Genomic DNA, 13964 nt, shown 5'->3' with positions numbered 1-13964 from the left:
TGAGTGGGGGGTGAGTAGGGTGAGAGGGGTGAGAGGGGTGAGAGGGGTGAGAGGGGTGAGAGGGGTGAGTGGGGTGAGTGGGGTGAGAGGGTAGTGAGAGGAGTGAGTGGTAGTGAGTGGGGTGAGAGGGGTGAGAGGGGTGAGAGGGGTGAGCAGGGTGAGGGGGTGAGTGGGGTGAGAGGGGTGAGTAGGGTGAGAGGGGTGAGAGGGGTGAGTAGGGTGAGAGGGGTGAGTGGGGTGAGTGGGGTGAGAGGGTAGTGAGAGGAGTGAGTGGGGTGAGTGGGGTGAGAGGGGTGAGAGGGGTGAGTAGGGTGAGAGGGGTGAGAGGGGTGAGAGGGGTGAGTAGGGTGAGAGGGGTGAGAGGGGTGAGTGGGGTGAGAGGGTAGTGAGAGGAGTGAGTGGTAGTGAGTGGGGTGAGAGGGGTGAGAGGGGTGAGTGGGGTGAGTGGGGTGAGAGGGGTGAGTAGGGTGAGAGGGGTGAGAGGGGTGAGTAGGGTGAGAGGGGTGAGAGGGGTGAGTGGGGTGAGTGGGGTGAGAGGGGTGAGTAGGGTGAGGGGGTGAGTGGGGTGAGAGGGGTGAGTAGGGTGAGAGGGGTGAGAGGGGTGAGTAGGGTGAGAAGGGTGAGTGGGGTGAGTGGGGTGAGAGGGTAGTGAGAGGAGTGAGTGGGGTGAGTGGGGTGAGAGGGGTGAGAGGGGTGAGAGGGGGTGAGTAGGGTGAGAGGGGTGAGAGGGGTGAGAGGGGTGAGTAGGGTGAGGGGTGAGAGGGGTGAGTGGGGTGAGTGGGGTGAGAGGGTAGTGAGAGGAGTGAGTGGTAGTGAGTGGGGTGAGAGGTAGGCAGTATGGAAGATGTTGAAGATCGATCTGGTATTGGATTGTGTGGATTGGAAACCAGTGGAAGGATTGGATTATCGGGGTAGCTGTGTCCTCCTTTACAGGGACTGGTAAAACGCTATTGATTTATTGGAGGACGTTTGTCCTGCCACTTATAACTGGAGATCTAAGAGGAGTACAAGGATAAACAATTCACCACAAAGGAAAAACAACAAAGAGTCACCTTTACAGGATGCAAAGTTTGTTTTGACAGAGGCCATAACCTGATCTGGAGAGCAGACAAAAATGTTTAACGGAGCGAACGGGGGGGGGGGGCGGTTGTAATCACTCGGTAGACACGCTGATTGACCGACGGATGAATGACAATTTGTTTTCTCAAATAATCATCATCAGCCATGGTCAATCCGCTACTGAATCAAAGCCAGCCACTCCTCACGATCCCACCCGGCACCTGCAGACCAACTGATTTCATTGCTCCATCTCTCTAGGCGGATGTCCGTCATCTCGGACGCGTTCCACTGCCCGGCTGCCACTCCGTCATCTTATTTATTTGTTTGATATTCATAGAGCGCCTTCGCACAAGGCGCTGAACATTGCTTAAAAAGCAGCTCACAAAATCGAGCCATTTAGATGGCAGGGGCAGTGCAAGTGCCGACGAACAGGTGACCGCAACAGATGGCACAACAACATCCCCAGTTTTTCCGCGCGGCGTCTTGAGCCGCGGTCTCCGCACTTAAGAATGCGTATAGTCGGGGCTGATCGCTGCTAATGACCGAAGTGATCAGGTCTCCACGGTGAGATGCATCTGTGCCACCATCCCCATGACTCCTGGGCAGGCAATCTCACGGGGCCGGAGCATGGTCCGCCGGCTATGGATTTTCGCTAACAAGGCGACGTGTGAGATTTTCTCCAAAAGCGCAATTAATTTCGGCCAAGTGAGTTTCGATTGACTCCGTGGAATTTCCACGCATGATGTTTTCGCAACCCTCCCTCCCCGCCTCCCAACGGGGTGGTGATACGGCCGAGCGGCAGCGCACTTGCGGAGGTTCGCGGTTCAGTTCCGTGGCCCCCCCCCCTGGTTAATACTGCGTGTTGCACCAACCAAAAAAACAACCGCGTCACGTGAACGAAAGTCATGCGGCAAAATTGCGTCACAACTAAAGGCGCAGACCCTGCAACGCCAAGCTCCACTATAGTGAGATCTAGAGAACTCCCACCCACGAGAGGGTAACTTGGTCTACTCCTCCACGTTGGCCAGACTTCTTCAGAAGAGTCGCACGCGGACATGCCGGTCGACGGTTTGACACGGCACATCTCCCCAGGTCATCGAGCGGTGCCGCTGGCCACAGCCGCAGGAAGCCCCTCTCCTCACCGGCAAAGGTCTGTGGAGGCCGGCGACGATTGTTCGCGAGCGTGGCAGGCCACTGAGCCCAGCCGGAGACGGATGGCCTCATTTAATCTTGACTAATTTACGTTGGCTGGCGGCGGGTGACGTTACACGCAAAGGGGATTCACCCTCGCGTCCTCCACCCTCTACTCACACCGCCCACTGCCTCCCCACCCCGCCAATCGTGATGTAATGAATTGTCCCCAGTCGGTGGTCACGGTTACATTCCAGAACAGATTATTTTTCTCTTTCCGCCTCGTTTGTTGCGTCTGGGCTGTCCTCTCCCCCATATGTGTTTGTTTGGACAAGCCTTGATTGCTTATCAACTCTCCACAAGGACGTTTGATGATTTTTGTTTGTGTGTTGTGTGCTAGGACCCATGTTTTAGGTCCTTAACTAAAAACATCTGGCAGTCCAGCAGCGCTGGTTCAAGCAAGCTGATGAGACGCTGAAAGTCGAAACCGGGTCTAGGGTTAGCCAATGCTGCTGAAAAGATGCACTTCCAGGAGGCTGTGCGGCTGACGGGATGTGTGAAACATACTTTCATGTTTTGTGTGACAATACAAATATGGCAAGAAGGTGGAATTCGCTTCATTATCCCAACGGATTGACGATTGAGGCTCCTCCCGAGTGCCTTTTCTCCGGGTTTTACAGTTTGCTTCCACACAAAGCCAAACACTGATCGCTAATGAATTGGGCCAAACATCCCGGCATGGCAGGAGCCTCGCAACAAAAAAAAACACGTCTCCAGACTCAGTTTCATTGGGTAAATACAAGGCATTATGATTATTCTTACCTGTGTACTCATTTCCACGAGACAAAGAATCCATTCGGAAATCTCGCAGAGCAGCACTACCTACCCCCCCTCCCCTTCCCCACCACCCCCTCATGTTGGAAAACAGCCCGTGGAAGCATATATCACAGAACTACTTCCTGGACGACTGTGAAAAAGAGCCTTCAAAAGAGCTTTAAAACTCATCGGATTTGTCTCCAGCACAAGTAAATATTCTGATTCTTGCGAGGATCATCCCATGTAACCTCTGCTAAGAGACAAGTAGGGGGCAGCACAATTCCCCGCCACTAACTCGGCGCTTTGCCGGGCGATAACAAGCCGCCACTCAACCGGCACCGAATGTACAGCGGAGCACGAGGGCGAGAGGCCGAGAGGCAGAGGTCACAACCGGGTACCCGATACCCGTACCCTACCCGATACCCGGCTACCCCTACCCGGCCGGGTACGGGTAGACCGTGAGTCACTGGTGAGTCACCGTTTGTCACTCATTTCCCAACGTCTTGTCTCTTCTCACAATTCAAGTTCCTAGAATCAACCCACCCACGCCTGCAACATGGCTTCATCCCAGAGGTCGCAATCGGGTACCCAATACCCGTACCCTACCCGGCCGGGTACGGGTACAGGTACCCGTTTGCGACCCTGGTGCGGCCGGGTACAGGTACGGGTAAGGAATCAAAACCCGTTTGCGACCTCTGCCGAGAGGGCGAGAGGCCGAGAGGGCGACATCGTTGTGGTGAGCACGAGGAAGCCACCGCCACCGCCGCCCCTCCCCTCTCCCAAATATCACGTGGAGGCAGCGACGATCTCCGGGGCAGCCGCGTCTATCTCGCGCGCACCGGTGATTCAGGCCCGGTGTCCAAATCCCTCCGGCGCTCACCTGCCGGGCAATTTAACGCGTAAATGAGTGCCAGCGGGGGTTGAAATTGCACCGATTGGTTACGCGGTGAGAGCTGTGCGCACGCCGGCGGGCACGGGGCGCCATCGCCCGCCGGTGACAGACGGCTGGCGCACGGCCGAGCGACGACACGTCAGCTGCTGCTACTGCCACGTCGCAGGCAGCGGAGGCAGTGACAATGGGGGACCGTTCAGCGATTCGTCAGGGCCCGTCTCGCTGCAGGCATCCCGCCCGCTTTCGCTCACTCACCCGATCGTTCACTCGCCGGCTCATTCGTATGCACACTCGCTCGCTCACCCGCTCGCTCGCCCGCCCGCTCACTCACCCCCGCACTCGCTCGCTCGCTCACCCACTCGCACACGCACCCGTTCACAATCTCACTCACACCCTCAGAGGCCCAGTCAATCATCTGTCCGTTCGCAAGCCTTAATCCACCAAAATGCATAAATGGGTGAGGATGATGACTAGAATGGTGATGACGTTCCCCGTTACGACGCAAGGATGATAACGTTTTCACTGACAAAGAGGGCTTTAGAAAAAAAAAATCCGTTGAGCGCATCAGGAGCTAAGCCTCACTCAGGTAAGACGGTGGAAAGGAAGTGGGGGATGACTGATGAAAGCTAGTCAAGTGAAACCCACCTCACCATAGATCTCCTTTCTCGCCTTCACAGACTGTTGGGGCAAGTGCTGTTAGCGAGCACCTACGAAAGCCGGCACAGCACACGAGGGCGTGGGTGGCCAGCACCATGCCTGGCCGTATTTTACTCCTGAATGGCGAATTAAAAATATTATATCAGGTACTCATTTGAGGCTGAGTCAACTTAGGGGAAGACCCAGGACTGGATAAACGATCATCATTGGTGTTGGCCTGTGATCATGTTATAACGATGTAGAAACAGGTGCCAACATGCTGTCTAGAGAGTTGGAAATACTTTAAATATTTAACAGGAGGCCATAATGGGGAGGGTTCAACAGAACAGGGAGGGAGTTGAGGCACTTGATGAAGAGACGCAGAGTCCCATCACCACCACGACCATCACCATCATCACCTCCACCCTCATCACCACGACCACTACGACCATCACCACCTCCGCCACCACCACCAACACCACCACCACGACTACCGCCATTATCACCACCTCCGCCACCAACAACCGCTGTTCGCCACTAAGTCGTCGTGACGTCACCATGGCGCGTGCGCCAGGCTAGGTGCACCTTGAGAACGAGTGAAGTGTTATGAGTCTATCCCGCAACCGACCCAGAACACAGAGGTATGTCACGGGACAGACCCAGGTGTTATGGATTGACCAACGAATGACTGACAGATGCCCCGCCTGTGCACCCCACCTCCACCAACACGCCACCACCACCTCTACCATCACCGCCGTCTCACCTTCGGGCTCATCACGTGGCAGGGGCTTGTTCTTGCGTGGTCGCACGAGCTTCCAGGGCGGCACGGGTGGCGAGCGCGGGGGCGGCACGAGCGGGGAGCTGCGAGTGCGGCTCACGTGGAGGAGGTGCGGCCACATGGGGGAGAGGCCGGCCTCACGCAGCTTCTGGGCCGCGTCCGCCTGCGTGTTCGTGTTTGTGTGCGTGTGCGCGTCGTGTGTGTGTGCGTGTGGGAGCGATAGTGTAGCGGTTAGAGCTCTGCGCTATGAACCCGGTGACCCGGGTTCGATTACCGCTCATGGCCAACACCCAGTGACGATTATCTGAACCGGTCCTGGGCCTCCCCTAGGTCGTCTAAGGTGCGGTGTGTAAACATCGCCAATGGGGAGACAAGGCAGTCAGGCGTGGTGCTGGCCACCCACCTCCTCGTGTACCGTTCCGGCCTTGATCGGTGCTCACTAACAGCACTTGCTTCTACAGTCTGTTAAGGCCATATGGGGGATCTTTGTCTTTGTGCGTGTGGGTGGAGGGGGAGCGGTACAGGAGGGGTCACAGGTGGTGCAATTTCCAGTCATCTGAGTCTGTAAACATCATGGCACCTAGGTCTATTCCGTGACCTCCTGCCAGCAGGCATTCTTCGACATTTCCCGTGGCCGAAAAGTACACATAGCCTGATACAAGCGCCGTGGTGACGTCACCACCACTTTGTGGCCAATGGCAGTTGTTGTTATTGTTGGGGGAGCGGTATGCCACACGAGGGGGTGGGTGGCAAAGATCAGTGGCGATGTTTACACACCGCACCAAGTACTCATTTGATGCTGAGTCGACCTAGGAGAGCCCCAGGACCGATTCAGATAATCTTCACTGGTGTTGGGCGTGAGCCAGAATCGAACTCGGGTTTCCGGGTTTGTAGCGCTGCACTACCGCCCCCCGCAACATACATACATACACACATACACGCACACTGACACTCACCATCCTGCCCAGCACAGAGAAACTTTCGCTGCCGCTGGCTGGACACCTGTAGCTCGCGAACACCACCACCTCCGGCTTGTCGGGCACCGTCCCAAAGTTAGCGCTCGATCTCTCTGGAGGGAAACGGTCAGTCATTCGGAGAGTCAGAAAATCAGTCGGTCAGGCAGATGGACAGACAGACAAGCCACCGGCTTGCGAGAGTCAGGTAATACGTCGGTGTGAAAGTTAGATAATCCGTAAAACGGTCAGCCAGCGACACATTTAGAAACAAGCATTGAGATTATATTATTTTGCTGCTAAAAATTTCGACGTGATAAACCACTTTGTTGGGCTATCATTTGTGGCCAGGTTGCTAGATCTGAAAAATAAGTGAATAGGTCAGTGGGCTTAACCTGGTAAGATGAAAAGTTAATTTTTATGTAAGTGATTTGTTTAACATTCCTATACTTTGCACTCCTATTGTGTGTTTGTATTGTTTGTTGTTGTAACGTTCATCATCAGATTCCTCCTGCAGTCTGAATAAATATTCCCATTCAGTTAGAGAGTCAGGCAATCAGGCACGCAAATAAACTATTTTTATATTACCATGCAAAGCTTACTGAGCTATGTAGCTCTTTTTCAACGGTTTTATTTAACTTCACCTGCGTTTGTCGTGGTCAAAACTTGTCATCAAAAGTTAGTCTACTTCCTGTTGTTCAATCAATTCAAAATTTTGCACGCGTACTCAGATCCGGTGACAATGCATGCCTGTATCAAAATCGGCATCAATTAATCAATTAATTGGCTCTTTTAAAACAATTCACATTTGTATGGACGGTTTATTCATTAAATATTTATGTGGGTGACGTCAAAAACGCCGCGGTCCCTAAACTCTGGAATTGCCTCACCCAAGAAGCAGGTGCCGCATGTCTCAGGCGCATCATTGACAAACTTCTCTACCGTGAGTTAAACGAAGCTGTTAATACAACCGTTGATTTTTAAAAACTTTTTTAAAGGAGTTTATTCAGAAGCGACCTGGCCACAAATGATTGCTCAACGAAGCGGCTCATCACGTGGAAATGTACAGCAGCCAAACTCTCGTGATGTTGATTCTGAATGTGGAGGGAAAAGACCAGAGGAGCCGTAGAAAAAAATCCACACGACCACGGGGAGAACATGCAAAACTGCAAATATACAGCAGCAGCAGGCGTCAGGGTCGGGATCGAACCCATGACCTTTTGTATACCAGGTGAGGTAGTTAACATCTCCTAGCCACCAAGGCCCGAAGGCCCTGAACGTCGGGGTGACTCACAACGAACGGCACTCTCTCCGTTGTAAGCGACGAGAGTCTACGTGGTTTCTAGAATAAAATTGAAGAGCGGGGAGTGGCCAATATGCGTGCGCACGTGTATTTTGCTGGACGGCGCGATCCGATTATAGATACCCCATTAAAACAGCAGGGAGAAAAGAGGAATGGAAACAGTGCATTACGTCACAGCCCCCCCCCCCGCCCCCCCCCCCCCGCCTACCCCCACACGTCTGCCACCAATTCCAATACGATGAATTATTCTCCCTCTTCATGCCACTCCTCTGTAAGATACGAAGCGATCGCCTTCACAATGATCAATCGGCCATTTAACAAAAATATAAAAATAAGAGGGGCCATTTAGAAATCGGCGGAGTATCTGTAAATGGATCGCCCTGTACGTACGCGTTATTTACATGCCGGCGATCCCGGGTCACGGTGAGGCGCGCGGCGGAAGAGGCGCGAGGCGGGAGAGGCGCGAGGCGGGAGAGGCGCGAGGCGGGAGAGGCGCGAGGCGGGAGAGGCGCGCGGCGGGAGAGGCGCGAGGCGGGAGAGGCGCGAGGGGCGCGAGGCGGGAGGGGCGCGCGGCGGGAGGGGCGCGAGGCGGGAGGGGCGCGCGGCGGGAGGGGCGCGAGAGGCGCGCGGCGGGAGAGGCGCGCGGCGGGAGAGGCGCGCGGCGGGAGAGGCGCGCGGCGGGAGAGGCGCGAGGCGGGAGAGGCGCGAGGCGGGAGAGGCGCGAGGCGGGAGAGGCGCGAGGCGGGAGAGGCGCGAGGCGGGAGAGGCGCGAGGCGGGAGAGGCGCGAGGCGGGAGAGGCGCGAGGCGGGAGAGGCGCGAGGCGGGAGAGGCGCGAGGCGGGAGAGGCGCGAGGCGGGAGAGGCGCGAGGCGGGAGAGGCGCGAGGCGGGAGAGGCGCGAGGCGGGAGAGGCGCGAGGCGGGAGAGGCGCGAGGCGGGAGAGGCGCGCGGCGGGAGAGGCGCGCGGCGGGAGAGGCGCGAGGCGGGAGAGGCGCGCGGCGGGAGAGGCGCGAGGCGGGAGAGGCGCGAGGCGGGAGAGGCGCGCGGCGGGAGAGGCGCGAGGCGGGAGAGGCGCGCGGCGGGAGAGGCGCGAGGCGGGAGAGGCGCGAGGCGGGAGAGGCGCGAGGCGGGAGAGGCGCGCGGCGGGAGAGGCGCGCGGCGGGAGAGGCGCGCGGCGGGAGAGGCGCGAGGCGGGAGAGGCGCGCGGCGGGAGAGGCGCGCGGCGGGAGAGGCGCGCGGCGGGAGAGGCGCGAGGCGGGAGAGGCGCGCGGCGGGAGAGGCGCGCGGCGGGAGAGGCGCGAGGCGGGAGAGGCGCGCGGCGGGAGAGGCGCGAGGCGGGAGAGGCGCGAGGCGGGAGAGGCGCGAGGCGGGAGAGGCGCGCGACGGGAGAGGCGCGAGGCGGGAGAGGCGCGCGGCGGGAGAGGCGCGCGGCGGGAGAGGCGCGCGGCGGGAGAGGCGCGCGGCGGGAGAGGCGCGCGGCGGGAGAGGCGCGAGGCGGGAGAGGCGCGAGGCGGGAGAGGCGCGCGGCGGGAGAGGCGCGCGGCGGGAGAGGCGCGAGGCGGGAGAGGCGCGCGGCGGGAGAGGCGCGCGGCGGGAGAGGCGCGCGGCGGGAGAGGCGCGCGGCGGGAGAGGCGCGAGGCGGGAGAGGCGCGCGGCGGGAGAGGCGCGCGGCGGGAGAGGCGCGAGGCGGGAGAGGCGCGAGGCGGGAGAGGCGCGCGGCGGGAGAGGCGCGCGGCGGGAGAGGCGCGCGGCGGGAGAGGCGCGAGGCGGGAGAGGCGCGAGGCGGGAGAGGCGCGAGGCGGGAGAGGCGCGCGGCGGGAGAGGCGCGCGGCGGGAGAGGCGCGAGGCGGGAGAGGCGCGCGGCGGGAGAGGCGCGAGGCGGGAGAGGCGCGCGGCGGGAGAGGCGCGAGGCGGGAGAGGCGCGCGGCGGGAGAGGCGCGAGGCGGGAGAGGCGCGAGGCGGGAGAGGCACGAGGCGGGAGAGGCGCGCGGCGGGAGAGGCGCGAGGCGGGAGAGGCGCGAGGCGGGAGAGGCGCGCGGCGGGAGAGGCGCGCGGCGGGAGAGGCGCGCGGCGGGAGAGGCGCGCGGCGGGAGAGGCGCGCGGCGGGAGAGGCGCGCGGCGGGAGAGGCGCGCGGCGGGAGAGGCGCGAGGCGGGAGAGGCGCGAGGCGGGAGAGGCGCGCGGCGGGAGAGGCGCGCGGCGGGAGAGGCGCGCGGCGGGAGAGGCGCGCGGCGGGAGAGGCGCGCGGCGGGAGAGGCGCGCGGCGGGAGAGGCGCGCGGCGGGAGAGGCGCGAGGCGGGGGAGGCGCGAGGCGGGAGAGGCGCGCGGCGGGAGAGGCGCGCGGCGGGAGAGGCGCGCGGCGGGAGAGGCGCGAGGCGGGAGAGGCGCGAGGCGGGAGAGGCGCGAGGCGGGAGAGGCGCGCGGCGGGAGAGGCGCGAGGCGGGAGAGGCGCGAGGCGGGAGAGGCGCGCGGCGGGAGAGGCGCGCGGCGGGAGAGGCGCGCGGCGGGAGAGGCGCGCGGCGGGAGAGGCGCGAGGCGGGAGAGGCGCGCGGCGGGAGAGGCGCGAGGCGGGAGAGGCGCGAGGCGGGAGAGGCGCGCGGCGGGAGAGGCGCGAGGCGGGAGAGGCGCGCGGCGGGAGAGGCGCGCGGCGGGAGAGGCGCGAGGCGGGAGAGGCGCGAGGCGGGATAGGCGCGCGGCGGGAGAGGCGCGAGGCGGGAGAGGCGCGCGGCGGGAGAGGCGCGAGGCGGGAGAGGCGCGAGGCGGGAGAGGCGCGAGGCGGGAGAGGCGCGCGGCGGGAGAGGCGCGAGGCGGGAGAGGCGCGAGGCGGGAGAGGCGCGCGGCGGGAGAGGCGCGCGGCGGGAGAGGCGCGAGGCGGGAGAGGCGCGAGGCGGGAGAGGCGCGAGGCGGGAGAGGCGCGAGGCGGGAGAGGCGCGAGGCGGGAGAGGCGCGAGGCGGGAGAGGCGCGAGGCGGGAGAGGCAACTCTGATTAACACGGTTGGTTACGTACGACGATGTGAATGAAGTTGAGCGCACAACGTCAAGTACGTGAATAGGTTTTTACCCTTTCTGGCAAACAAAAGAGGTGTCAAGATATTCTTGGTTCCTTCGTTAAAGTCACGTAGAAGGGAGAAAAAAAAACAATAATAAAATAATAGGTGTTAAGATGTTTGCAAGGAAATAATGAGCGAATTAACCACACGTACTCATGGCAAACAGACAAACACGACACGAACAAGCTCCCACCTTCAGGCACTGGCGACACAGATTCCGAAGGAGCGGCCTTCCTCTTGTCCTTCTCCAGCTCCTTCCCTTTCCGTCGGCCGCCCTCCTTCCCATCCGTCCTGTCTGCGGAAGCGACAGCGAACACCGGGTCACCTGGGGGGGGTTCCCTCCGTTCTCTTCCACCACACCCCCCCGCCCCCCCCAACAGATTCGGCCTCACAGACAACGACGGCCGTGGCCCGTCCGGTGCCGGCAACGTTCGCCGCTCGGTGCAGAGGTTCGCGGTTTGAATCCGGCGGGCCGCCCTGGTTAATACTGTGTATTAACGTAATAAGTTACCGCGGTTCTCATTAAAGGTTTCCCGTGTGTCACGATTGAGCGTCGCATCCCTGACAACAACAAAAATAATACCACCCACGCGCCGTCTCCTGCTTGAGCGCACGTTAAAAGCTCCCGCGGCGTCATCCGAAAAGAGTAGGCTTGGCGCGACGGACCCAATGGGTCAAATTTGAACAATTACGCACACCGCAAATTACAAAAATTGGTGCAGCAACGTCGTCCCCTGCTGTGAAACTACTCTACAATGGTGTCCGTGACACGCAGCACGTATGAATGTTAAACTTCTTTCGCGCCTTACGTAGTCACCCGCGCTAATCGGAGGTGCGGGCGAAGGACAACAAACTAAACACAGCAGCGCCTTCATTCGTGATAGCACTCGAGACAGATATGAATGGCACAGCAACAGAATGCGCGTACACGTTTCATTCTGTGATAAAACAGCCTGTGCACAGACTGCAATTTTAAATATGATAATAAATAATAGTCTCATTGCCGTATTTCGAGATTATTTTAGAGCATTTTTTGAGTATCTGCTGAATGCACAGCCCACTGCTGCAACGTTTTCTCTTTAAAGTAAAAAAATAAAACGCACGTAGAATCCACAGCGCAATCATCGGCTGCGACTGACAAAACTCAGCAGGACTCTCCTGAAAAAGTCATGAGGCTCTGCGAGGCTGGGCAAACACGCACAACTATAACTTACGGCTGTCACGTCCGATCCGCTGAAAATCATCGTCGCCATTCATTACTCATCCTGCGCCTCTCACGCTGCGCATCTCGCAGCAGGGGGCCCTGGGGCCCAAGATGACAAGCGACCAGCAGCAAAAACATTTCTTGAATCGAGATAATGACGCGAGGAACCATCGCCACGGAAGCGACCGCGGGCCCAACTCGGAACGAAACGACGACGCTCAGCCCCCTCCATCCCGCACCCACCGGCTGGCGTCCCACGCTCGGTGGCCTTGGGGGGCGCCTCCTTCCTGCAGTCCTTGCCGGGCACCGTCGCGGGGGGCTCCGCCGCGGGGTTGGGGGGACCGGAATCCGCCGCCGCCGCGGCCGGCGGGGGCTCTTCGACCGCCGGCTCCGCCGAGACCCCCGGGGTCGCGTGCTCCTCTGGGCGAGCACCCTCTCCGTCCTCCGGGGGCAGGCGGAATTCGGGCAGCAGCTCCCGCAGCAGGCCCCAAACGTGGGCAGCGTGGGCCACCCTGGGGCGGGAGGGCGGGCGAGCGGGCGGGCAAAATGGCAAGGGGCAGACTCGTTAGAAGGCCCGTCGGTCGGTTAGACAGACGGTCGGACAATAAACGATGAAAAAAAATTTAGCCAGCAATGCAGTAAGTCAGTTGGGCCAATGAGGCAATTAGTCACGTGAGCAATCAGTCAGAAAGTCAGACAATCAGGCACGCAGTGAGCCAGTCAGAGAGTAAGACAATTAGGTCATCAGTCAGACAAACATTAAGTTGGTTATTCAGTCAAATATTTAGTCAATCAGTCCGTTAATTAAGGAGGCAATTATTTCACCTGAGGATTCAGCAAGCTAGGCAAATTAGTCTGTGGATAAAATAATCAAGCAGCCAGTACTGAAGTCAATCAGTCAGCTGGTTGATAATTTGTTAAGTCAGTCAGTTGCTGAATCAGTCAGTTAATCAGTTAGTCAACCAGTAAGATAGACATTATATCAGTCAGTCAGCCGTTAGGTCAAATCATTCACTCACATTTCCATCACTAAAGCACTCAGTTTGCATCATAATTGGCATTGAACATCGTTTTAAATCTGTACCAGGACACGAGCGCTGTTGTTGCTGTCCTTGTTGTTGTTGTGATGCTGGGCAGACACAACGTGTGCCAAGTTACACTGATTACCCCTGATTGGTGCTCGCAGGCTCCTCCGCGAGATGTAAATATAGCCTTAAATGTCAGCGCACACCACGCTCGCGAGTTTGTGCCACCGTGCAAATGGCATGGGAAATTGCCCAGTGAGCCCAGACGGATGGAGCTAAAGCGTCAACCGTTTCAACCTTGTTTGGAAGGCATTCACAGGAAGGACGAGAGGTGGCTGGATGGCTCAAAGGTCAGAGGCGATGAGCCGGCAACGCAGAGACCCTGGGTTCGAATCCGAGTTTTGAGCCACTGCCCGTGATAAAAACCGGCTGCCCTCAAGTGTAACTGAGTTGATGAGCTTAGACTAATCACCAATGACTGTGTCATTTTTTTCATTTCCAGCGATGATCCCGGATCAATATAATTGTATACATTGCCCTCGATGGATGAATGAGTGAGTGGGTGAGTAGCTGAGTGAGTAAGTGGCTGAGTGAGCTGGTGAGTGAGCGAGCGAGCGAACAAGTGATTGAGCAACTGAGTGGTTTTATTGAACAGCTAAGTGAGTGAGTGGCCGTGTGTGTGTGGCTGAATTAGTGAGTGAGCGAATGAGTGAGCGAGTGAGCGGGGTGAGTGACGGACCCATCCACACGCAGTGTGCTGCGGCTGTCACTCACCGTAGAGGGATGACTTCAGGGATCCAGCCGGTGAGGCAGTGCAGCACCGTGAACTCTCCCAGCTCACCGTGGCAACTGTGCCCCACACAGCTAACGCACAGACAAAGACAAAGATTGCTGCGGTGGTGAGATGTTAACTACCTAACCTGGCATACAGGAGGTCGTTGGTTTCAATCCCGACCCTGACGCCTGCTGTATAGGGTAAACCACGGTGGCGAGATGTTAACTACTTCATCCGGTATAACCTCCTGTCGTTGGGGTCGATCCCGATCCTGACGTCTGCTGTGTATTTGGAGTTTGCATGTTCTCCCAATGGTCGTGTGGAATTTTCTTCAGGTCCTCCGG

The 13964-nt window shown here is 59.0% G+C and overlaps 1 protein-coding gene across 1 annotated transcript in view; it reads right to left on the bottom strand.

Moving 5' to 3' along the window:
* ADGB (androglobin) overlaps nt 1-13964 on the bottom strand; it is a 179889-nt gene that overhangs the window by 97272 nt on the left and 68653 nt on the right. Inside the window, exons 7-11 of the mRNA XM_078877269.1 lie at nt 13620-13709; nt 12064-12332; nt 10810-10911; nt 6269-6381; nt 5298-5475 (exon numbers count right to left, since the gene is read on the bottom strand). Of these exons, the coding sequence (XP_078733395.1) occupies nt 5298-5475; nt 6269-6381; nt 10810-10911; nt 12064-12332; nt 13620-13709 (752 nt within the window). The remainder of the gene's footprint in view (nt 1-5297; nt 5476-6268; nt 6382-10809; nt 10912-12063; nt 12333-13619; nt 13710-13964) is intronic.

Source organism: Lampetra fluviatilis, chromosome 47 (assembly GCF_964198595.1).
Source record: "Lampetra fluviatilis chromosome 47, kcLamFluv1.1, whole genome shotgun sequence".
NCBI lineage: Eukaryota > Metazoa > Chordata > Hyperoartia > Petromyzontiformes > Petromyzontidae > Lampetra > Lampetra fluviatilis.
This window is presented reverse-complemented; position numbering and strand designations above follow the sequence as displayed.